The sequence below is a fragment of the Furipterus horrens genome, unplaced genomic scaffold, assembly GCF_987537825.1.
Source record: "Furipterus horrens unplaced genomic scaffold, mFurHor1.1.pri manual_scaffold_1, whole genome shotgun sequence".
In the NCBI taxonomy this organism is placed as follows: Eukaryota; Metazoa; Chordata; class Mammalia; order Chiroptera; family Furipteridae; genus Furipterus; species Furipterus horrens.
Genome location: NW_028327171.1, coordinates 52,141,350 through 52,167,515, shown reverse-complemented (window position 1 = coordinate 52,167,515; position 26,166 = coordinate 52,141,350). Strand labels below are relative to the sequence as shown.

The window sequence follows — 26,166 nt, the reverse complement described above, 5'->3', positions numbered from 1 at the left end:
CCTTCCACTTTTATAGGAAGGTTACTTTAACTCATCTCTTTTGGGTTCTTGTTGTTTTAAATTAGGCAGGCTCAAATCTTCCTTTTTAAACTTTTAAATTTCAGTTGATATACAATATTATGTTAGTTTCAGGTGTACAGCATAGTGCTTGTATAGTTATATAACTTATGAAGTGATATCTTCGATAATTGTAGCACCCATCTGACACCATACACAGTTATTACACTATTATTGACTCTATTCCCTGTGCTGTACTTTACATCCCGTGACTGTTTTTATAACTGGCAATCTGCATCTTAATCCTTTCCCCTTTTCAGCCATCCTGGAGACAAGGAATCTGTCAGATACAAAGTTCAAAACAGGCTTAAATCTTTCTAAAACAATCCAACAACGTTACCATAATCGCCAGTCTTTTGTTCATGTTCAAACTTAAAATCCTTTATATTTACTGTCAGCTTTTCTGCAGGTATCACTCATATCTTATATCTTTCTAGTCTAGCTTTTACCCTCAACACTAATAAAAGTGCTCTTGCCGTGATCGCTAATGACCTTGAGTTTACTAAATCTAGTGGATATTGTCCAATCCTCATTTTCATCATCTCTTAGTAGCTAGCACTCAACACTGCTGGTCCACCCCTCCTTTTGAAATATTGTTTACCCTCATCTTTCTGGATTCTCCTTAGTCTCCTTCAACAGCTTATCCTCTTTTATTCCATTGTTAGAGATGCTCAGGGCTCAGTCCTGGGATCTAAACACTCACAATGTACTCTCGTGGCTTTACTTTCGAAAGTCAACTATTACCACATTTATATCCTTAGTCAAGTCTCCTATCTAAGCTTTAAATCTGTATCTAACTTCTACTGTGTGCCTCAGACTGAATTTGAGGATTTAGCTCCAAATCCATTCTTCTCTTAGTGTTCCTTTTATTAACTCATGGCACCAATATCTTTGTTGTTTAAACCAGAAACCTTGGACTCATTCTTGATTCATTAAGTGAGCTCTGACCACAGAGACTTATCTGGGTTCAAAGATGGGTGAGAATGACCACTTTTAAGATTGCCTTTTCACCCTTTGGTTTACTTTCACACCACATATGACCAGTGCAAAGAATATACACAAGAGCAAGGATACAGGTGCCAGATACAGCTCCGCACTTCCTCCTGAATACTTCTCAGAGGCATTCTGAGCTCAGTGGTCAGTAACATTTATTAGGTCCAAGAAGTATTAACTCTGGGTTGTGCCTTTCATGTCATACTGGAAATTTATGTTACTTTTTTGGGCAGGGGAGTCCATCGGTTAAGGTCTACTGTTTTCTTATGAGAAAATCCAGGCTGTGTCGTGGTTCCATACTTGTGCTTTCTATTTTTACTACCCTCACATGCATCTCCTTCTTTGCCCACCTGCAATGATAACTAAGTCAAGACAATTCTACATCCTGAACTACATTATTCCCAGAACACTCCAACTCAAAGTCTGCCCCCTCATGTTGACCTACTGTTGTTACTTCCTAACTCATTTCCCTGTCTATCCTTCTATCCATTCTTTCTCTTGCAGTCTCCACTGAGCTTTCAAAATGAGTTGAATTGTGTCATCTTCATGCTTAAGACTTTTAAATGTATTTCCATCACTCCTTGAAAAAGTTAAAAGTTTAAAATGTAGACATTTCTTCTACATGGTAGTTTTTATAATCAAAATGTTATAATTACATATCTTAGATTACTACAGTTGAGAAATAATCCATTAAAATTACATAATTTTGAATTAACTGTTACATAATTATAATTTACTTGGATTGATTACTTGCTCTATGTTAGTAATAGCAAAGGAGGAAAAATAATTCTCTTGCTTGGGCAAACCAGCAGCTTTCTTTGAGTGACTTTGTACCTTTTTTTTTTTTTTTTTCCATAGCAATACATTATAATTGGTAAGGGAAAAAAGCTATTATTCTTGGACAGAAGTTACATAGAATCAAAAGCTACATTTGTACAGTGCTGTTCATGTTTTTGCAGCTATGCATTTGAATTTTTGCTCCATTGACACAGATAGAAAAGGGTTGGCCAGCGTGTGTATAGATGGTTAATTTGATGGGAAAGTGCAATAAAGTGTACCCTAACTTTCCCTTCCCATTGTCCCAATGTTTTTCAATTCAGAGTTTCCCAGATGACTCTTGCTTTCTGACTAATTTTTTCAACATGGCCTAAACACTCTGAATGATCTTGACTTATCCTGGACCATGTTCTATACTCTTAGTCTCTAAACTTCAGCCACACTTTCAATTGTTCAAATTCACCAAAGTTTTTTCTGTCCTTGAACTTTTTCTCTGATACTGCTGTCCTTGTGTGGAATGTTATTACTTACACTTCCCACATTTGTTCTCACCTTCCTGCTCCATCAAGCTAATTCTTTCTTGTTCTTTAGGACTCATCTTCAATGTTGTCCTAATGGAACACATTATTGACTCCTGTCTTAATCCATTCTGGCTGCTGTAACAGAAATAGCACACACTGATTGGCTTATAAATAACACATATTTATTTCTGGGAGGCTCAGAAATCCAAGATCATGGTACCCATAGCTTCAGTATCTAGTGAGGGCCAGCTTCCTCCTTGATAGGCATCTTCTAGCTGTAACTTCACAGGGTTGAATGGGGAGAGGGATTTCTCTGGGACCTCTTTTAAGAGGGCATTAATCCTCTTCATGATAGCAGAGCCTAATCACCTACCAAATGCCCCACCTCCTAATACCATCACCTCGGAGATTAGGATTTCAACGTATGAATTTTAAGAGGACACAAACATTCAATTCACAGCTACTCCATTGAGACTAAGTAAGGTCCATCTTTCATCCTCCATAGCAGCCGGGACTCCTTCAGAGCACTTTTCATATTTGTAATTAATTAACTACAGAATGATTTAATTAAGGTCTCTTTTCCCCATTACAGGGTCAGCTTCACCAGGACACTGACCAAAACTGTTCTGTTCACATTTATATTTCCTGAAACAGTACCAAAACCGGAGTGTTCATGGAAGGAGAGACAGGCAGAGGCTTAGGATATAATTTTTGTCTTTCATCTTCTTTGATATGTATTTTTTCAGAACATATGTGGTCTTTTGTTATTTCTACCTTTTTATTCTGAGAATTCACATTATGGGTTCCTGAGATAATTATTGCTTTATGTAGCAGGCACTTAGTTGCTGTTTGGAAAAATATGTCTATCAAGATATATAACCCTTTAGAACTGCTGTCCAGTGTGGTGGCCACTAGCTAATGTAGCTTTTGAATACTTGCAAGTGGTTAGTTCATATCGAGATGTGTTATATACAACTGTAAAATGCACAGTGGCTTTTGAGAACCTTGCACAAAATATAAAATAGCTCATTAATAATTTTTATGTTGGTTTCACATTTTTGATATATTAAGTTAAATAAAATACGTTACTAAAATAATTTCAGCTATTTATTGTTCTTTCTTAAACATGACTGCTAGAAAATTTAAATTTACCTATGTGGCTTGCATTATATTATCTTTGAATAGCATTGGCTTAAGTATAGAACACAGCATTCTTTCCCTTGCTACTAGACCCTGAGGGAAAGGGAAGCCATTCTGGTGAAACGAGGTAACTGCCTTCGACAATGTTGTGCTAAGAAGTTTTGAAAGTCCTGCTGTACTCCAGTGTAGACAGGGGCTGATTTCCCCAGGTTATTTTTACTATCTCACTATGATAAATAGAATTACTAGAAAAGAACATCATTTTTAAAGTAACATCATCATTATTTACCTTCTCAAAATGTTTTATAGTCCAGGTTATTTATTTTCTCTTGTGAATTTCTACTTTGATAGCCACCACCTCTATTTACTTGGCCAGATTCTGGGATGTGGTTTAATAGGTTTTCATTTAAGCAAATGAATGTTAATATAAAGTTTCTGGCTATTTCAATAGCCTGAGAGTTTTCCCGATATGAAAGTGGATGTCAAAGTCAACCATAAATTATCTGGCAACCACTATTAAGTTCCAGAACTTTTGAATTCCAAGAAGATGTCAGTTCATTAAGCAAATAGATGAAATATGCTTTGCCCAAAGGTTTATCTGCAGCACAGTCAATTGTAACTCTTAATAATGAGACAGGAAAGGGAAGTCAGGGCACCTGGAAATGAAACTACACATGGCCCACTTAATTATAAGAGGATATTAATTATTATTGCTTAAAGTTGGAACTGATTTAGTGTTCTTACAGACTTCTGGCACAGCCTTTAATTTAGATCTTGTTATTAATTTCTGGCTATTTTTCCGCAAACACTAAGCTATAAAAGTTTTATGTTATATACCACTGTGCAGTTTGAGTATGTATGTTCAAATATGGGTGTATTTCATGATTTGCAACAACTAAAACATAATAAAATAGTAAGTCAAAAGATTTATAATCACCACTATTATTGCTTTAAAAACTTAGGGTAAAATATCTAAAAATGGTATTGACAATCCAACTTCTTTAGTTTTATATGAGAAAACTGAGGGAAGAAGTAAATTGCCCAGTTGGCAGAACAAATACTAGAAGTTAAACCCTCTCACTTCTAGTCCAGTGTTCTTTCTACTAATTCCTTCTGAGAGTATATTGGTCTCCAAGTGTAGAAATTAAAATGGCTAAACTGGGAAAATCAGGCAATATCCTTATTTATGTGAAATTTAAGACAAATCTGTAATCATTATCTGTGTATGCCAGAGGTGGATTAAGGTCAGTTGAGGTCCTGGGTGCAGAAGAAAATATTGGGCCCCTTAAAAAAAGAGAGAGACAGGGAAAATAAAAATACATATTAACCATATTTTATGCAGCATAGTAATGAAACCAAACTTGATGTCATTAGAAAAAAGTGTAAAGTTGGAGTTTTGTGGGGATTTTCAGAAGTTGGGGCCTAGGGCGCAGGCTGCATGCTCTGTGTGCCTGCAGTTAAATCCGCCTTTGCTGTATGCACATATGCATGTGTGTGAGTGTGATGTGTGTGAAATGGGGTGTTCGGGGGAGTGGGCACTTTTTACATTTCATTGTTTTAACATTTTCAAAAGAACTAAAGCTTTCTTAGTGTCCTTTATGCTCTTATACTTCTTTCTTTTATTATTGCAGTTATCAGAGTCCAAGGGAACATTTATACCATTTCGCCTAGGTTATCCCCAGAATGCGTATTATAATTTATTTGTATTTATTGATAACTTTAATAAATAGCCATAGACACATGTATTTATTACCTAGTTATATGATAAAGGTAGGCATGAATTATTGAAGCTAGATAAGAATTGTTTCTGAATTGAGTTGGGGAAAAGATTAAAAATAAACAAGAAAAAACAAGTAAGTGTTATTTTCTTAAATCAGAATATAAGCTATGCCAGCCAAAGAATGTTATTAGAGAGCCATTTTGCTAAAATGAACAAAATGAATTCTGCACTATTGGTTTTAGAAGTCTTGAATTTCAGTTTACTAAAATTGCATTCATCAGTAATCTAGGATTTACCTATTTAGTTTTCAACTGCAAAAATACTTTTGTCCATGTCTTTGCATTTTTTAGAGAAGTTGTGTTAATAACTAAAAGAAAGGGTTCTGGTTGAATTTTGATGAATGTGTGATATCAGAAAGTATCATTTTTCCTGTACGGGGGTTGGGGGGTGGGTGGGGTGGCTTCATTCCTTTACTTGTAAAGTACAGAGGGGAGACTAAGAATAGCTTCCCAGCTGAGGGGTTTATAGTCCTCTAAGGAAAGTGATAACTTTTTATGTATTATTTTCCTTTAAAATAATCAAATAAATTACTTAAAAATAGTTTTCCTAATGGTCTCTGCTGTACTCCAGTCTTCTCAAGTAGTGCCTGGTCCTGATAGGCTCTCAATTACTGACACTGTGCAGCGATCAGACAGATGTGCACATTCATTACTCAGTCTTCAAGGTGTTACTTGTTTTTGTCCAATTTTATTGCATATTTCTAACCACAATGATGGTTTTGAATATTATACACTTTTAATGTTGCTTTCATAATGTCCCCTTTGTTAAAGACAGGAGGCATAAGAAACATTGCTGTTGAAATGATAAGACTTTGACTATTATAACGTGAGTGAGCTGTTAGAAAAGGACTTTGCCTCCCCCTTCAAAATGCATGATTAGACAGGCAGGGACCAGTAATAAGTAATAGAGTCACGGCTCCTTCTGAGACGTGGCGAGTTAGAAAAATTTCTCACGCACTAAGGAAAACTGAAAGGAGTCTGATACCAGCCTAAGCTAATAGGTGGAAACTGTTGCCTGTGCGGAATCAGAAACCTAAACTTGGACCCGTTCCTGGATGAAGTCCAGTATCAAATTGTAAAATATTAACAATATCTCCTTGTTTAGTGGGAATTCTAGTCTAAGAAGTTAGTGTAAAAATGTCTCTGCAGTTGGAGAAATCCACAGAGTATCATGAAAGGCCATTGCAAACCCTTCCAGAAGTTTTCAAAGTTCCACACGGCACGAAACAACTTCCTCTGAAGAAAATCTTGTAGTCCATTAACAGAAACCACTCAACATAAAACACAAAAAACTGAAGAATTCACACCTCTAGATTCTCAATATTAGATCAATCTGAAATAAATGTTAAAATAAGAATATTTTAAGCATTTACAAACTAAAAGAAGCAGAAACAGTGAAGTAAAGAAATGTGGAAAAAAAAGAAGAAAAAAACTGAAACTAAAATGATAGAAATAAAAACAATGAAATCAGAAATTACAATGAATGCAAAATAATTATATTATATTAGGAGACTTTCAGATCAGATGAAAATTCAAACTCCAGATATATAATATTAATATAATATTGAATGAGGTAGTCTGAATCCTGAAATGGTATCTGCAGCCTGATACATTTAATGTAAAAATGTCGTCGTCGGCGGCGGCGGCAGCAGCCGTCCGTCTTGAGAGAGGATGGTGTAGCTTCTTAAGAGTCTATCTGCACCGCCGAGAATGGCTGTGCAGTCCGACTCGGGAGTGACACGGTATCTGTCTCCTCCCGTGTTGAATCGACATCTTGCGATGACGCTGGAGTGTCCTCTCCAGTGAAGCTGAAGCTACAGAGCCTGGGCAGGGTGATATGGAGGGTCTGCTGTTGCCCATGCAGCAGACCCCCCCTCTCTTCGCAGCTGAAGGGTCCAAGGGAAAGACGGAGTCAATACAGCTTGGCTTCAGGTGCGCCGCAGGAGTTGCCGGTGTTGACTACAACGTCAAACCGCCTTAGGGACTCCGGCTCCGGATTTTCTGTCGGGGTTTACTCCCTTAGCCTTTCCCCTGAAGAGGTATGCCGCAAGGCAGCGGAGGTTTTTTGGAGTCAGAGTTTTCCTTCTCTGATGTGCCCTGACTGGAAGATCGAACCAGAGACACTTAGCTTGCAGGCCGACGCTCAATCCACTGAGCCAAACCAGCCAGGGGAAATGTAAAAATGTGCAATACACAAAATAGCACTATGTATTTTTGTGGATATATAGAGAGGGAGTAAGGAACAAAATATGGAGAAGAAAGCTATATACCAAGTTCAGAAATATATTTGGTTCTGGTTAGGAAAATAATGGAATGGAATTAGGAAGTGACTATAATAACTTAATTGTGTAAACAGAGTTGAAGCAGTTATGGGAAGATATTACTACAGTATTTGTTAAGTGTGGATGGTAGGTTAATAGTTATTAGAGAAGCAGTAGAGAATGGTAGCTTGTGTTGTGGATTTTGGAGACAGCCAACCTGGGTTCACTCTTCAACATCCTTTTACTTGTGAAATGTGGGACTTTGGGAAGTTACTTCACTTTGTGTCTCAATTTCATCATCTGTAAAATGAGGGAAGAAAAGTAACTGCATAAAGGTGTTGTAAAGATCGAAATGCATTGTATTTACAGATATAATGTGTAAGTGCTTAATGAGAGCCTATTATTATTTCTGTATTTTTCACATGATTGAAATATTTCTTGCTAAACAGAGAATTCAGATAAGTGAAAAAGAATGAATATGTAAAATTATAATAAATCTGCAAATTGTAATAAAGAAAATCTTCACCAAAACCTAAATTAAAATTACCGATCAAAATTCTTTCTTGGCACATCAAGAAGTTTTTAAAACCTCAGTATTAAAGTTAAAAGAGAAAATCTCATGAACAGTCGGTCTAATTTGGTTTCCCATTTATGACAATAAAATGAACCATAGAGAATGAGTTTTGTATGGATACGTGCTTGCAAAGGGATTCACATTTATTCTCTTAGCTTCTCATTTAGAAACAAAGACGGAGATTCTAAAATTAAACCAGTTTTTTTTATAGAACTAAGTGCAAGGTTTTGAAACATCAAATAAAAAAACATTATTTTCCATTTTTGGTTCTGTAACACATAGATAAAATTTAATGTACATTTCAATGTTTAGTAGTTTTTTAAAAAAACATGAAAATTAAAAACTTTATTAGTTGACAAATCATGCCTTTTCTTGCTAGGATGTGTCACATTTAAAAGGCAAACTGTTGGTGATTTTTTCAATAGGTGTTAAAGTCAAGCTGGCTTTCTTTGAAAAGTTTTAGAGAATCATTAGCTATGAATAGATCAATACCTGTTGCATTGCATCCTGAATTACACTTCTGTAGAGTTGGCCTTGAGATAAGAAGGCTTTTTTTTTTTTTTTTTTTTTTTTTTTTTTTTTTTTTTGACATTCATCTCTGGAATTAGAGGATTGTCCACCCTTGGGAGCTTGGGAATATGGTCTTGGCACTCTTGTCTGAAACCACTGGCTCATGTATTCTCCATGGAACTCTTCATCTGTGTGTCTGTAATGGCCCCTCATCATCAGTCACAGTGGCTGTTCCTTGTATTTTCATTTCAGTTGCTTTCAAGTTGTCCCTGAGAGCCGCCCAAAGCCATTTTGGGGTATAGCATACAACCCATATTTACACAAGTGTACCATCATGTATGTTAAATATTTTTACTCTTTTATAATTGTAATATAACTAAGTTAATTACATTATTATAATTTGTGTAGATTGTATTTTTAAATAGAGTTTAAATAATTTTTATTTATATACCATGATAAGAATGTAATCTATTAAAATACTTCCTTCATTTTCAATTTTAACTTATTGAAAATAGCTGGTAAGTATCTGTTTCTATCCATGAGTCCCTTAGGTTTTTGGAATTCTAGATCTGCAACTGCTGAACTGTTCCAATACTGTCATTTTACAGATGAAAGCTGAAGCCCAGAGAGAAGAAACCAATTCACTGAACAAATAAGTGTTTACTTCCTACATTGTATAATATTAGTGGGCACTATATTAAGTACTGGATATATTGTAATGGAGAAAGCTAACGTGACTTCACCCTCATGGATGCTACAATCTAGAGGAAGAAATAGGTATTAAACTAATAAAGAAAAATAGATATCTAATTACAAATTGGGATAAGTATTATTAAGGCAGAAAATAGTGTTGACAAAGAATATGAACATTAATATGAAGGCAGATTTAGATCGAGGGGCTAAACAAGACCTCCATGAAGTTTTGTTTAAGTTGATACTTGAGCTTATCTGAGGAAGAAATCAATCCAGGTAGAGGGAAATGCATATAAGAAGATCCTCAGGTCTGAAGAGAAAGAAGGCATGTGTGCCTAGAGCTTTGCGAGCTGGAAGAGTCAATTTAGATGATGATGGATAGGTAGGAGCCAGATGGTACAAAGCTCTCCTGGCCATGCTGAGGGTTTGATGTTTTATTGTAAATGAAAATGGAAATCTATTAAGGGATTTAAGCAGGAGAGTGACATGATCCAATTTATTTTGTAAAATATCTTCACTGTGGTGTGGCTTGGAAGGGGAATAGGGTAAGAGTGTTAGTGGGGAGACTGTCAGAAGAATCTAGCCAGGAGTTGTTCGTGGCCTGGACAAAGGTGGTGACAGTGGGGATGGAAAGGAATGAACAGTTGGGATTAGACTCCAGATGTCAAGGTCCTCCTGGGCCCCACTTGCCACTGCACCACACTGCCTGGACTAAACTTGCCATTGAGTTAAGGCTGATTAATGTACTTTTGGAGCTATAAATTGTTCTTTTGCAGAAAGTATTGTTACCTCTTCAGCTCACTTTGGTCGATGCTGCAGTTTTTTCTTCGTGAATGCTCTAAAAAAAAGATGATGGGCTAAGATCACATTTTACAACAATAGCATTTTACCTGCAGGTAATTTAGGTTTGCTGTGTATGAGGGAAGTCCCCAGGCTTGCCAACCTGGATGAACAGATCTCCTCTGAGTTACAGGACAGTTTTAGGACAGATCCAACATCGTGCAGCTCCTCTGATCTCAGGGAACCGTCATGCCTGTGGTCACTCAAATAACGTATCCTATTCCCTTATTTCTGGTATCAGAAGATGTGTCTGTGAAAAAAAGGCCTTAAGACCAACTGAGAGGATTTTTCAGTGCCAAGTGAGGATGCTTTTTTGTGATACCCTTCCCCTCCCCACCACACTGTGTAGCCATAATTCATTCGAAGAGCCTTCAAAAGCAGGACCTATTCATTCAAACAACTTCACAAGAAGCAAAGTATGCCTGTGCACAAAAAAATGAAATAGCTTTTTGGATACCATACAGCTAGTATGGTTTAAGGCCAGGAGAGTTCTGGGAGGTATGAAATGTCTCATTTTAAGGGGCAGAAGGATCGCGGTGTATGAAAGAGCTGCGACTCCAGGGATTGGAAAGTGGGTTCGAGGGGGTTTACCCTAGCTCTGCTCTGTGTCTTCATAGATGATTCTGAATGGCTTTTAAGGTTCTAAACTCTTAAGATTCTAGGATTATCTTCATGTTTGAAATAATCTTGTGTCCTGCATTCTCTGGATCTCAGTCTTGAGTTGCCTGGAAGGCAGTGTTCCTTCCGGGTCTACTTCCCTGGGTGATAGTCTGAGAAAGACCCAAGAGTTGTGGCTCAGTGAGGTTGGCCAGAATCAACAGCCTCTTCATGAACTGAAATCATTAGAAAGGCAAAAAAAAAAAAAAAAAAAAAAAAAAAAAATTGGCTTTCTAAGAATGCTCATATTCAGATTTCTTCACCCTCACATTTCAGTTATATTCCACATTCAATCAGGGCTTCCTTAGAAGCCTAATGATTGATTTGGATTTAGGGACAAAGAGGATACACATTTTTCTGGAACTGAAAGGAGTCTACACATAGTGTCACCTCCTAAGCACATGGCCAAACACAGTGGCTCCTCAGCGTGGTGTCTTTCATTACCCTCATTGCCACTGCCTACCCAAGGTGCTTATGATGTGGGACAGCTCCCAAAGTGGCTTCCCCGACCACAGTGCCAGCCATTCTAAGCCACCATCTCTGTTGTTACATAATTTGGCTTTCTCAAGTCCTGTCCTCATAATATATCCTCAGACTTAAAAGCCTTTAATGTTTTCCCATTGCTATCCGAGGCTTCTCCTGAAGTGGGTGAGGCAAGACAATCTGTGGAAAGAAACTACTTTAATTTTGTCTATGTTTAGTATTGATCTCATTTAAATGTTTCAACTTCGATTTGTGTGTATAATATACACAATGTATGAAGTAGTACATGCATATAACTTATAAATAATAAACATACATGTACAAAGCATATAGATTTAAATTTTTTTATAGGTAGGGATGAATGGTTATAAGAGTTTGGAGATCATTGGTTTAAAGGTAAAGTCAGCTTAAGTGTTCTGGACCCATATTTCTTTTCTGCTGTCATCTCCAGCCACGGGGTGCACCCCTTTTTATCTCCACATCTGCTTGTCCAGTCCCACACAACACACACACACAACACCCATCTGCTTGTAAAGTCCCACTGGGCTGCTGCTCCTGCTGATGTTGCTCAAAGCAAAACCCCCTGCCTGTTTATTCAAGGTGAAGTGTCAAGTGTCACTTCATCATCAAAGACTTTCTTAACTGCCTCTTGTCCCAGAACCTACCATCCTTGCTCTGCTCTGTGATTCCAAAGCATTTTGTTGGTTCCTCCATGACAGCACTTTTCCTGTTTCCTGATGTAACGATTCGTTGGGTATGTGTCTTCCTGATGAGGCTGTGGGTGTCTTCCAGGCAGGAATTGCCTCTAACTCATCTTTGTACACAGCACCTAGTGCATGTCGGAAGTCAATAAATGGTGTCTGAGTTATTTTAAATTTTTATGTGCATCTTCTAGGGGCAGAACTAGGAGGGAGGGGGGCAAATGGTATGAGGAATAAAATCGGCTCAGTATAAAAATCCTGTCCTTATCGGCATTGCACATCCTAGCTCAATTTCCCTGCCCTGCTTCTCCTGCTCAGACTGCTCCAGTGATGCTGGTACTCTAAAAAAGCATGTCCTTTCTTTCCACTTAGCTTTGAGGCAGCATGAAGGTTAAGAATTGCCCGTCTCAAGGTCACTTGATTCCCCTTGAAGTACGAGGCAACTCAGGGCTTTGGAAACTGCAGTTTATGAAGGATGCTGCCGTGCTTTGTCAGGCTTCAGGGTGGAGTGGCTGAGACTGAGGAGGGAAAAAAGAATCCATTGAGGGCCAGAGGCATTTTATTAAAAGGCTGTAACAGCTTTCTTACAAATGAGGAGCTCCTCTGAAAGTCACAGGTAACAATGAAAAATACCAGTAATAACTTATCTCCTTTCTTTCAACATATGAGCACTCCTCACCTACCCTGCGCCTGGCACTGTGTTAGTGCCCGGAGGGAATCGATGAATAATTCGAGGTCCCTGCCCTTGAGGACTCATAGTTCACAGCAGAGACAGCCGCATAAGCAAGCAGCTGTAACAGTGTGGGGAGTTCTCTCCTAACCTGTGCACAGGGAGCTCTGCAGAGGGAGTGATTAATTTTTCCTCCGGGTGTCAGGGAAGGCCCTGTGGAAGAAAGCTGAGCTCAGAACACTGAGGAGTTCTGGGCAGAGGACGGTTGTGAGTTTCAGGGGAAGGAGATGCATCAGCAAGGGTCTGGAGCAAGCATTGGCAAGCTCTTTCTTTAAAGGACCTTCAGTAAATGTTTCAGGCTTTGTAGACGGTAGGGCCTCTGTTGCAACTACTTGTCTCTGTTGTTGTAGCATGAAAGTAGCCAGTGTATGAATGAATGGGCTGGCTGTGCTCCAATAAAACTTTATTTACAAAATTGGCAGCAATAGGGCTGGAGTTTTGCCATTTTCTGGTCTGGAGGCAAGCTCCTCAGAGAACCTCTAATTCTATGGTTCCTAATCTTTTCAAGTATTAAGATTCCTTTTGCATGTGCTGTTGCCTGCACCTGGCATGCTCTTCATTTACATATCCCTTGTAGGTTGCTCCTTCTCTTCATTCAGGTCTCTGTGATGTCATCTTCTAACTACCCTGTCCACAATAACACATGCATCCCCTCTGTGCTCCACCTGTTTTCATTGCTTTAGTTTTTATCAAAGCACTTATACTAAAGCTTCATTATATATTGTTTATCTCTTTACTTTCTGTCTTTCCTAGTAGAATGTAAGCCGCACATCTTGCTCTCTGTTGCCTTCAGAGGTGTGCTGGGGCTGATTAAGCTCACCTCTTCCCAGCCCCAACTCTGCCTTCAGTGATGCAAGTAGTATTTTAAATCTGCCATGGTGGAGGTATTTACACCATGGAAATGAGTCCCATGAAAATCAGGTTTGGGACTTTTTCTTTTTCTTCCTTCCTTCCGTTTTTGGGCAGCTGGCTTAATAGCACATCACTGATTCCCTGTGCCTATAGGAATAAGCTCCACAAAGCCTAGTGTTCAATAAATACTTGTTTTTTGAATGAAATGTGCTATTAGTGTCTGTTGGTTGACAAAAGGCTCAGATAGATAGATTCAATTATTAGCACTTTACAAAGATTTCCGTGGCTTGTCAAGATATGTAACTGCTGGTGGTGTCTGTCACTTTTATTTGATGGATACAGAGACTGAGGACTCAGGACGTGACTGTCTTTACTCCGCAATGCAGATTCTGCCAGGCCATGGTGACCAGTCTTTGTCTCATGTGTTCTGTTCCTCAAGGTGCTCCTTTCAGTGTATCCACTGCATTCTACTGGGTGAACAAAGGGCCTCAGACCTATGTCTGTTTTTCTAAACAACGTGTATTTTTAATGAATTCCTACAGTGTGGTTGTAATTAATATAGTGTGTTCAAAAGCCCAGAAAAGCTCTGCCCTCTTTCAGATGTCTTACTGTACCCTGTTTCTTCTGATTTGTCTGGGACTTTGATTAATAGTATGTAAATGTGCTATAGTTTATATCCTTTAGACAGAAATGTATCTATTTAGGGACAATTTCTCACCCTAACAGTCTAATTTTGAATTTTGCAGCAGTTGAGGCCCCAGCAGCACTTGACAGGAATCACCGTAACAGCCTCTGCTATCTCAGTTCCTTTAAGTGGACAACATGAAACCTTCATACTGAGAGCCCCTGGTCAGCCCACAAGCTGGTCAAAAAACCTCATCACATTACTTCACAATTCATGTTCAGTAGTTCCAAAGAACTTTGCATTTTAGGGTGCCTGGTTAATATCCTTTCAGTTTTCTTTCCTAAACACACTGAAAAACAGAAAAGTGAATTTGTATTTAGTGGGCCATCTGGTTTACCCCAGAGCTTTCCAGGACTCGGGGTTGGAGAGGATCTTGCATGGTCCTACAGAATGCCTTAGCCCTTGGAGGCACGTTTTTCCCAGCTGTTCTGACCTGTCGTTTTTCCGCTTTTCCCTTTTGCTCCTGTCAAGTGGTAGGAGAACCCACTCTTTCCTTAGACAGTCTGTTCTCTCTTTGAGTGTAATTTACAGAAAGTTTCGTTTTACCTGCCTTCTGGTAACTTTCACCCTTTGGCTCTAGTTCTATCCCTATGGAGCCACATGGGACAAATTGGCTTCTTCTGTCTGCTCTCAAGAAAGTAGGGACAGTTCTCCTGTGCCCTGAGTCCTTTCTTTTCTGGCTACATACACACTGTTCATTCAGTCATTCTTCATACAACAGTTCTTTAGTTCTTTGTACCCTCTTTATTTGGTTCCCTTTCCTCTAGAAATGTTCCAGATTTGCTGATATTCCTCTTTTTTTAACTTTTGATTTATTGTTTTTCTATTACAGTTGTCCCACTTTTTCCCCCATTGCTCCCCCCAACCCAGCCCACCCCTTCTCCAACAGTCAGTCCCCACCTCATTGCACATGTCCATGGGTTATTTACACTAGTTCCTTTACTAAACCCTTCCCTTACTTACCCCACTTCTCTCCCTCCCCCCCGCCCCCCTGGTAACTGTTAGTCTGTTCCTTGTTTACATGCCTCTGGTTCAGTTTTGCTCATTTGTTTGTGTTGTTCATTAGTTTCCTGTATTAGGTGATATCATATGGTATTTTTCTTTCATTGCCTGGCTTATTTCACTAAGCATAATTCTCTCTAGTTCCATCCATGTTGTCACAAATGACAGGAGTTCCTTCTTTCTTTCTGCTGCATAGTATTCCATTGTGTAAATGTACCACAGTTTTTTGATCCACTCATCTACAGATGGGCACTTAGGCTGTTTCCAGCACTTAGCTATTGTAAATGGTGCTGCTATGAACATAGGGGTGCATAGGTTCTTTTGAACTGATTTTCTCCTTAAAGTGACCAAGCAGTGCTAGAGAGTGGCTAGGACCATAGACTTTTAAGGTAGTTCTTTCTCTTCATTTACTTGTTCTGTAACCTTGCATAAGTAATGTAGTTTTTCCGAGTTTCAATAATCTCATTTGAAAGATGAAAAAAAGTATCTTGCACATTCAGTTGTAAAACTGTAGTAAAATTTTCAGGGGAGTGTACAAAGTAGATATATAAAGTAGATGGGTTCAAAATATGCCCTTTGTTTTCATAATAAATACTACTAATTCACAAAGTTTCGATCACTGTTATATTTTTTATTTTAGATTGAAGTTTACATGGGGGCATTTTCCCTAAGTTTGGGTGCAATATTATTACACAGGTTCCTATAATCCTTTTTCCTTATCACCCCCACACTCCAATAACTCATGCACAGCCACGTGCTCCTCCCTACTCCTCTCTTCTCTGCCTTGTTTTCCCCTTACCCACAGCTTGCATAGGATATTAGTGATATCTTCTTGACACTCACTTTGGGCCTCATTTTTTTTGTTTCTTTTTTAAGTCTTTGATGTTGATGATGAAAAGTATTTTGACGAAGGAAGATATTGGTTTTCAAGGTACTTTCCAATTTCAAATTTTATTTTATTTTTTGCAATCTAGTATTCATCTTCAGATATGTGATCAGGGCCCCATAGGTCTAACTCTGTTCTGGGTTTACATTTTGCGACCAGGTGACTGCCCCATAGCACTACAGTTTAAGCTAGCCGGAATGTCTAGTACGCCTATTCTGGTCTCAGGTTTTTTAAGTGGCTTTTAATTCAAACATTTTATTGAAATTGCTCTGTCATTCTGAGGGGAAGCAGTGCTGAACATGAGTTCTTATACTTAAAAATTTTTTTAGTTACAGTTTATATTCAATATCATTTTATATTAGTTTCAGGTTTACAGAATAGTGGTTAGACAGTTACATAATTCATGAAGTGATCCTCTTCCCCTCACCCCCTCGAATAATTGTAATTCCCACCTGGCACCATACATATTACAGTTATTAAAATATTATTGACTATATGTCCTATGATATACTTACATCCTCATGACTATTTTGTAACTACCAATTTGTACTTAATCTCTCCACCATTTTCATCCAGTCACCTGACACCCCTCCCAACTGACAACCATCTCCTTGTTTTCTGTATTTATGAGTTTGCTTGTGATTTTTGTTCATTTATTTTGTTTTTTAGGTGCTACACATGAGTGAAATCATGTGTATTTGTCTTTCTTTCTCTGACTTATTTCACTTAGCATAATAGCCATCCATGCTGCCAAAAATGGTAAGATTTCATTCTTTTTATTGCCAAATAATATTTCATTGTGTACGAGGTCTATCCAGAAAGTGTGCAGCCGTGTAACATGAAAAATAGAGACATTTATTGTTGAAGATACAAGATACAAGAAACATTGTACATGATGCCTCAGTCTCTTCAGAGTAGGCAACTTGGGACCTCACACAATTCAGTTTGAATCAAGTCATTGGAAACTGCAGCACGATGTTCCTTCTGCTCTGGTGGCAGAAGCTGCAGAACAAATTTTGCTATGACATGTTTCATGCCAAGATCCTGCATCAAGATCTCGGACACAGTAGTTTTTGGAATCCCCAGATCAGCATCTAGTTCTCACACTGTCAGGCACCAATATTTGTTGATTATAGTCCATACACACTCAACATAATCAGGGGTTCTGCTTGTTTCAGGCCTTCCAGGACAGGAATCACTTTCAGCAGCTTCTCAACTCTCTTTGAAGCATTTGTGCCATGCTTTTATTTGTGCTGCTCTCATTGCATCGTCCCTGAAAGCCTGAATAATCTGAATAGTTTCTGTGCAGGAATGTTTTTGCTTAATGCAAAATTTGATGCAGATTCGTTGCCTTAGTTGCAGTCATTTTAATGTGAGAGCCATACAGTATACATATTCATTCAATAGTGTCTACCAACCCCACTGCCTAGTACAGTGAAGTCATCGTTGTTCACACATGTGCATTTCAGTCCACTCCCCATGGCTGCCAGTTTACACCAATGATGTGCAAACCATTCTCCTTATATTAACACATCATTTAACAGTCACAAAAATACATGTACTTTCAAGCCCAAACATTGTTGACTGATAGCAAGTTAACTCGTGTCTGCACTTGCATTAGCTTATACAATTCTGAACACTGGCTGAACTTTTCCAGACACACCTCATACATGTACCACTTCTTTATCCACTCATCTGTTAATGGACACTTGAGTTGCTTCCATATTGTGACTACTGAAAACAATGCTGCGATGAACATAGGGGTGCATATATACATTCTAATTAGTGTTTTTGATTTCTTTGGATATACAGCTAGAAGTGGAATTACTGGGTTATAAGATAGTTCTATTTTTAATATTTTGAGGAACATTCATATTGCTTTTTTTTAAACACTTTCTTAAATTAATTAATTAATTAATTAATTTATTTTGGCACAAGCAAGGAGTATATTTTTTATCTTTTTTAAATTTTTATTTATTTTTTAAAATATTTTATTTATTTTTAGAGACAGGGGAAGGGAGGGAGAAACAGAGGGAGAGAAACATCAATCTGTGGTTGCCTCTTGTGCAACCTCAACTGGGGACCTAGCCTACAACCTAGGCATGTACCCTGACTGGGAATTGAACTGGCGACCCTTTGGTTCACAGATCGGCACTCAATACACTGAGCCATTTCAGCCAGGGCTATTTGTCATTTTTTAAAAATTGTTGCTATATTACAGTTGTCCTAATTTTTTCCCCGTTGCTCTCCACTGCCCCACCCCCCCACTCCCACAGTAAATCCCCACCCTGTTGTCCATGTCCATGGGTCATTTATATAAGTTTGTTGACTAGACCCTTCCCCTTTTGTGTTTTCACATAAATTTTGGATTACTTATTATAGTTTGTGAAAAATGTTATTGGCATTTTGATAGCAATTACATTGAATGTATAGATTACTATGGATAGTATGGACACTTTAACAATGTTAATTCTTCTTAACCATGAACAAGGTATGTGCTTCAATTTATTTGTATTTTCTTCAATTTCTTCCTTTAATGTCTTATATTCTACAACTATAGGTCTTTCACCTGGTTGGATAAATTTATTCCTATGGCTTTTCTTTTTGATGCAATTTAAAATGGAATTGTTTTCTTAATTTTTATTTCTGATAGTTTATAATTGGCGTATAAAAACTGAAACTGATGTATAAATATTAATTTTGTCTTTCCTACTTATGGAAATCATTTATTAGTTCTAGTCATTATTTGGTAGCATCTTTAGGGTTCTCTGTATACAGTCTCATGTCATCTGCAAATAGTAATGGTTTTTACTTCTTCCTTTCTAGTTTGGATGTCTTTTATTTCTTTTTCTTGTCTGATTGCTGTGGCTAAGACTTTCAATTCTATGAGTTCTTGCCCTTTTTTCTCATCTATTTCCTTTGAGGATAAATGATCTTACTAGCTTTCGTGGCTGTCTTTGTTTTTAATAATCTTAAGTTTTAAACTGACTATATTTACAGGAAAGTTAAGGTACTACACAGAATTCCCTTACACTCTACACCATTTTTTTCATATTAACGTCTTACATTAGTTTGTTATATTTGTAAAAATTACTGAATATGTATCAATACATTATGATTAAAATCCATACTTCATTCAGATTTCCTTAGTTTTTACCTATTTTTTTTTTTTTTTCACTTCCAGGATCCCATTCAGAGTACCATATTTCTTAGTTGTCATGTCTCCTTAAGGAGACTCTTGGCTGTGACAGTTTTTCAGACTTTTCTTGTTGATAACCTTGAAAGTTTTGAGGGATACTGGTCTGCTATTTTTTAGAAAGTCATGCAGTTGGAATTTGTTTGACGTTAGACAAAAGTTATGAGTTTTTGGGAGGAAGATCGCAGAGATAAAGTATTGTTTTCATCACATCATATCAAGGGTACATACTAGCAACATGATTTATGACTGTTGGTGGTAACATTGATCACATGACTGAAGTAGTGTTTTACTTATCAGATTTCTCCACTGTAAAGTTACTCCCCACCCCTCTACCCTTTTTTTGGATTGTATTCTTAGGAAGGAAGTCACTATGTACAACCAATCAAAAGTTATTTCTTACTCATGTGACTATTCAAGGGGGATATTTCTGATGTCAGTCTTTTCTCTACCAGTTTATCGGGGCCCAGAAAATCTCCTGTTTTGCTGACATTTCATAGAATATTCTCATCTAAATCCAACTAGTGTTAAGAAAAAGAAAATTTGGAGGAGAATGTTTGCTTTTAAAATCTGTGGCCTGAAAATGGCACACATAACTTTCACTTATATTCCATGTGACACTTCCTCATCTGCCAAACCTAACTGCAAGGGAGGCTAGGACATATGGTCTAGCTGGGTGCCTAGGAGAAGGAGGAAATTAATTTGGGAGAAGAGCTAACAGTATTTGCTATACCACTTAACCCTTTGAGTGCCAACATTGCTGTGAGCGACGCTGACAAATTTTCCCAAAAATGTCATAGTCATCACAGTGACTCTTTTTTTGATGGCTATGAATGTAAATAACAATGGAATAATTTGTATTTTATGTTTTGTTCTTTTTTTCTGTACCTCGGGTTATATATTGATATAACTTTTTCTCATGTTGATACAAATTTTGAATTTTTACGCTTGTTCAAATACTGACATATTAATTTTGTTATAATTTTTACTTACATTTTAAGTGGTCTTTTTAATTTTATTTACTTTGAAATAATCGTCAAAACTCTATGCAGTGTGCATAATGAGGAAGCTTTTGCTAATGGACATTTTCATTGCTTCATGGTATAGCGTTAAGATTTTGTTTATAAACTGTTTTTTACTGTTGATATCTATTGATATATGTCTCTAGTGCGAGGGCCATTTGTGTTCATTTTTTTTGTACTTTATGAAGTTTTCTTTTTTTTTTCAAAAATTTATGCACTACTTGGTATACTTCTTGCTTGTTATCCATGTTGCTACATGTTTTTTCAAATTATAATCATAGGTTTTATATTATGCCATATATTATACTTCAAAAGCCATATTGAAGGAAAGAATATATTTTTCTAAAATAATTGTTAAAATAATTTTAATGCAATACATTTTTGCTAAATTGTGTCAAAGAACACTGCTTACAAAAGAAGAGTGTATTTACTATCTGTCTTGATATTTTCAGCAAATTATTATGAATAATAATGTTTTTATAGACATTTTTGATAAACTATGCATTTCTCAGCAAAATGCCTGGCGTTTCTCACACGAATTTTAGCAATTACTTATGGCACTCAAAGGGTTAAGAGTACAAAAGGTAACAAGTCATTCCTTATCCATCCAATAATACAGCTATTAATTAATTTAAAAAGGAGAAAAAAATAATAGAAAAACATAATCTTAGAATCGGAGACTCACATAAATTTAAAAAATAGCTTAATAAAAATTTATTTCATTGACCCTATTTTTCTTTTTTTTTTTAAATTTTATTTTTTGGTTTTTCAATTACAGTTGTCCCATTTTTTCCCCATTGCTCCCCACCCCACCCAGCCCACCCCTTCTCCCACAATTGACCCTATTTTTCTTATTCCACTGTTAACCTGTGAACATTTGTTGAAAACAGTCATTTACTTGCATGTCAGCCTTTGAAAATCTCTGGCATATATTACACTTATTCCAGACTCTGCTTCATTCCCAGAGTCTACCACGCTGTTTGTACCCCCTTCTGTTATTTTTACATCTAGAATGCCCTATCTCCCTTTCTCTGCTGATTCTCTTTATTTCTTTTATTTTTTGCCTGTGAAAATTCTACTCACTCTTCCGGTGACAGATGGGGTCCCTTCATCCAACTCTGAGACAGAATTATTCCCTTTCTCCTTGGTGCTATCATGTCCTGCTGCTTCTATCCATCATTTAACAGGCACCCCACACTAGTGTTATATATAAATATGTTTCATGCATCACACTGGGTCCTCCCTGAGGACAGCCAGGTTTTATTAATCTATTAGATCCCTATGCAGAGTCTGACAAATAAAAAGCATGTTTGTTGAGTGCACCCAGTATACTAGATGCATCAAATATGATCTCATGTTTTACCCCCTTCTTTTAATATACTACAAAACATGTCTCCCCAATTATAAAATGTGATTCTTATTTATTATCACCCAGTCTTCATAGAAAAGGTGATCTTGAGCTGAGCTTAGAAAGGTTGGTAGGGCTTGATAGATTATATTAAGGGTACAGATCTGACAGGCAGGTGAAACTGTTTTCTATGACACATCCTAGGTTCAGGACATTTCAATGCATGGTCAGGTCTCCTTTGAAACACCTGTAGTGCAAGACATTTTGCTTTCATAGATATTCACATAATTAGAACTCAAACTCTGAGCTTGTTCTGGCACTGCTCTTGGGCAGTGGGGGATGGTATAAAAGCCTAATGCTCATTATCTTGAACAGGAGTAACCAACCTAAACTCCCAGGGCCCCAACGGTGGGGGTGGGGTGTGGATAGCTTCACCATAGCAAAAGAAGTGTTTAATTACAGCTACAGAAGAGGATCATGAAAAAAACAATCATTTGCAGGCATTAATGACTCATTACCAACCAACGAATGAGTTCTTAAAGTGACCTTATCAAACTTATTAGAAAGAAAATATGAATTATAAGACAGTTGTCCCTTTCATTCTATGTTTTTCTAACCTCTCTTCTTTGTCTTCTGTTTACCTTCGTGACTTTACAATCTCATCATTTTGTTAAAACGGAAGTCAGAAGACATAGAGTCTGTTCAAAGAATGCTCCTTTTACCTCATGTTGTTTTCTCAATTTTCATGGTTGAAAAATTAGATCTAATTAGGATTTATAATCATATGGAGTTTTGCAGTTCATACTATCACATATATTTATTTTAAATTCTCAATGATTATAGTTAGAACAGGATTTTTTTCTTTATACATATGTGAAAACTGAGGCTTAGATATTAAATGACTTTCTTAGTACCACTTGGCAATTGTGGTTCAAAGCTGGGTCTTCTGATTGAACATCAAGAGCTATGGGTGCCATTGCAGGACTTGCCTGTCAATCAGTTATCCTTATGGCAGAGGCATAGGTGTCCCTTTTATTTTCCCTGACTATGAAAGGGATTCTCACTTATGATCTCCAAGTCTTTATGGAGTAAGTGATCTTGAGCTGAGCCTGAAAAGGTTGGTAAGGTTTGGTAGATGGTAATCAGAGTACAGAATATTTTTTTGGTGAGGTTAGCTAGCTTCATGCTCTTCCAACATGTCTCTAGTATGTCAGATTGCTAGGGGGCCTTGGCAGTAACAGGCTGAAGATGCATTTCTTCCTTGATTTCTGCCCCAACTCAGGGCAGAGGATTCTAATGTACTTAAAGTCAATCAAGACTCATAGAACGGACCTAAAGTTCATTTAGTTTAACTTCTAGATATTATTGATGAGGAAATTAAATAAATTAAATAAGTTAAATTAAATAAATTAAATTAAATAAATAAATTAACTTACAAAGATAATTATAGTTATCAATCAGAATGCCAAATTTTCAGTTTTTTTATAACCCTCCTTTCTCAGTCCCAATTTTTTTGGCATCTTTTCTGCTTTTTAGGATTGCTTTGAAAAAAATACATTTATATATATAGGCATTGCCTCATATCTCCAAACATGTGTGATAAAGTCGTTTGTGCAAAAGGCTAACCATAGACAAATTTTATGAGAACCAGTTCATTCCCAATGTGTTCAATTTATTGAATCCTTTACTAGAATTCTTATTTAGACTGAAACACGAATAAATGTATCCAGCTGAACACACAGTGGTTAGCATATTGCATGACAGAAAAAGAGATTGAGAGTGAATATTGGTTGAAAAGATGGGTAAAGGAATGAAACTGACTGTCAGTTGGAATTCAGTGATTGTCCTTTCGAGGGTAACATGGTGCTACTTCAGCAATCATATGATTTCTATCTTTGCCTCGATATTTATCATGAGAAGCAGAATTTTTTGTTCTCCTTATTTTTATAAAATAATTAGGGCTATACATGCACTAGAATAGTATAATTTTTGCTCAGCACTGAAGTAGAGACAAAGATGGTAGTGATGCTATAGAAAGTGGCAGTCTGGCAGCCAACGAGAAAGTTTTACATATATTTATTTTAGCCAATGCACAAAAATCCAAATGTGGTATATATACAAACCTCTGTTTGATGATATTAGTTTGTAGGGAGTTTTTAAAAGTTGAGAACCATTTCTATGTTGAAATACTTAGAGAAGTATGCACAGATTGATTTATCAGGGGGCTGCAAAAATGACTTTGTAGTACTTGGGTTCCTTTCCGGGGTGGTACTTCCTGAAGGTGAAATCTGTTTCCACAATACTTTCCAGTGACATCTCATGGCCAACGGTTTTTCTTTTTCTTGTGGTTCTCATGCATGTCATTCTTTCTGGCTGAATTTGACCAGAATTTCAAAACCCAGAAGTTTCTGATGGGTAGTTGACATTCAGCAGAAATTGAAGTCTTCCGAGGGCTGATTGTTACTGCTGGAAGCTTAAGAATTACAGTAGCAGTTTGGTCTAAACAGTGATTCTGGAATGGGACCATAAACTTTCAGTCAGACACCAGATGCATGAGAGAGAAAAATAAATGACTTTTTAGTATGCCTCTGTATTCTGCTAACCATAATTAGCTTTTATTTATTTACATTTGGTTTATTGCTGCATAGTATTATGGCTCTGCCTCTTAAAGGAAACCAAAAGTGAAGACATGTTACTGAAATGCCCCCTTTCCAAATAATTATTTTAATATTTAAGCCATTGTCATTTATACGTTTACTTAGAGAATGTTTCTGATAATTTGCAAGTGTGCATTTTTATAAACAAAATACAAATTTAAATAATTATTTCTCTTTGTTTTTTCAGAACCCCAGCTGAAAGGAATTGTGACAAGGTTATTCAGCCAGCAGGGATATTTCCTGCAGATGCACCCAGATGGTGCCATTGATGGGACCAAGGACGAAAACAGCGACTACAGTAAGAAACTTCAGACTCTTGCAATACAGTTATAATTAAATGTGTACCCACTGTATTGTAGACTTAAGACATGGCCAGATTGCCTTTTATACTATTTAGTTAGAAGTAAACTGATGTCTTTTCCTTTATTTTTATAGCCATGTCTCCCAATAGCACAGGGACAAAAAGGGAGAAATGTTATGTACTATATGAGAAGTTAGAAGGCTTGAAGGGGTTCCAGTTGGTTACAGGACAAGAACAGCCTTCCATTGTGTTTGCAGTCAGGATGATGACAAGTATTCATTCATAGGAACAAGGTGCAGGCTTTATAGCACAAGATGACGTTTTTAATCCTAGAACTAAATAGTAAAAGTGTTAAAATAATCCTTAAAATCATTTTAGCAGACCAAAATTACTTTTTAAGGTAAACATTGAATACACACATATGTATATTATGTTATTTTTTTTAGATTTAGTAAAATTATTGGTTTTAAAATAAAAATATATTAAAAGAGTATGATGATGTTGTATAGTATGTGTGATAATAACAGGATAATTAAGATTGGCAAACCTAAAATTTTGTTAATAATTTTTGATATATAATGCCAAATATTAAAATATTATTAATAATATATCTAGAAACAGTTTTTAACTAATTTATGGAGTTGACAAGTTTAATAACTTAACAAAATCAACAAGGTATAATAGAATATATTTTCATTTTAGAAAAATTTGAATACAAACCTCAATACCAGGAGTGATCACTCTTATACTTTTCATTTTCTGCCTAATAATATGCATATACTAAAAGTTGTGTTGTTCTAAAATTATGTCATGTGCCATATTGTGTTGTAAAGTTTGTCTGTATTTACTCCTAGATCTTTAGTGTTGAGTGCATAGTAAATGCTCATTAAATATATGTCCAATTGAATTGTCATCTGATGGATATGATTTTATGATCAAACTGACAATCTAACAAAAGGCAGATTTGCATGAGGTAGTCTAAGAAGCCTGATATTTTATTGTGAAATATCTTTTCAATTAAAAATGAAGATGTGTGGAAAGATATACAATTCCTAAAGTGTGAAAATGCTCTAGTCCACCCATTCTAAATTATTCTTTGTCCACTTAATATTACACATTACAAAATATGAATTACAGTAAAGAAAAGATCTTATAAAGAATTTCATTCCAGTTTCTGCAAAGTAGTTGATTAGCTTATTGTGCTTTGCATTGTTAGTTTGTGTCTGTGGGAACGTATTTTTTAAATGATTCACGTTTTCAATTAAGTGCAGAAGAATGAGGATCGTCTTCTCTCCATGTACAATTTCCATTTTTGCATCTGCACATAATGTGGATTTAGTAAAGGAACAAGTATAGATGGGAAGAATCAGGGCAATTGCTAAGCTGTGTCACCCATGCTAACTCTGAAGTGTCTCTTGATTTCAGCTATTTTTCTGTAAAATGAGGTGGCCAGAGATGATAATATTAATATCTTCTATCAGCACCATCCACCCCACTTTAA

The 26,166-nt window shown here is 36.7% G+C and overlaps 1 protein-coding gene across 3 annotated transcripts in view; it reads left to right on the top strand.

Annotated features, from left to right (window-relative positions):
- Positions 1-26,166, top strand: part of FGF12 (fibroblast growth factor 12) — a 490,004-nt gene that overhangs the window by 265,627 nt on the left and 198,211 nt on the right. For all 3 annotated transcript variants that reach the window (XM_090282136.1, XM_090282049.1, XM_090281968.1), the window contains one exon: positions 24,552-24,662. In XM_090282136.1, the coding sequence (XP_090138262.1) occupies positions 24,552-24,662 (111 nt within the window). The remainder of the gene's footprint in view (positions 1-24,551; positions 24,663-26,166) is intronic.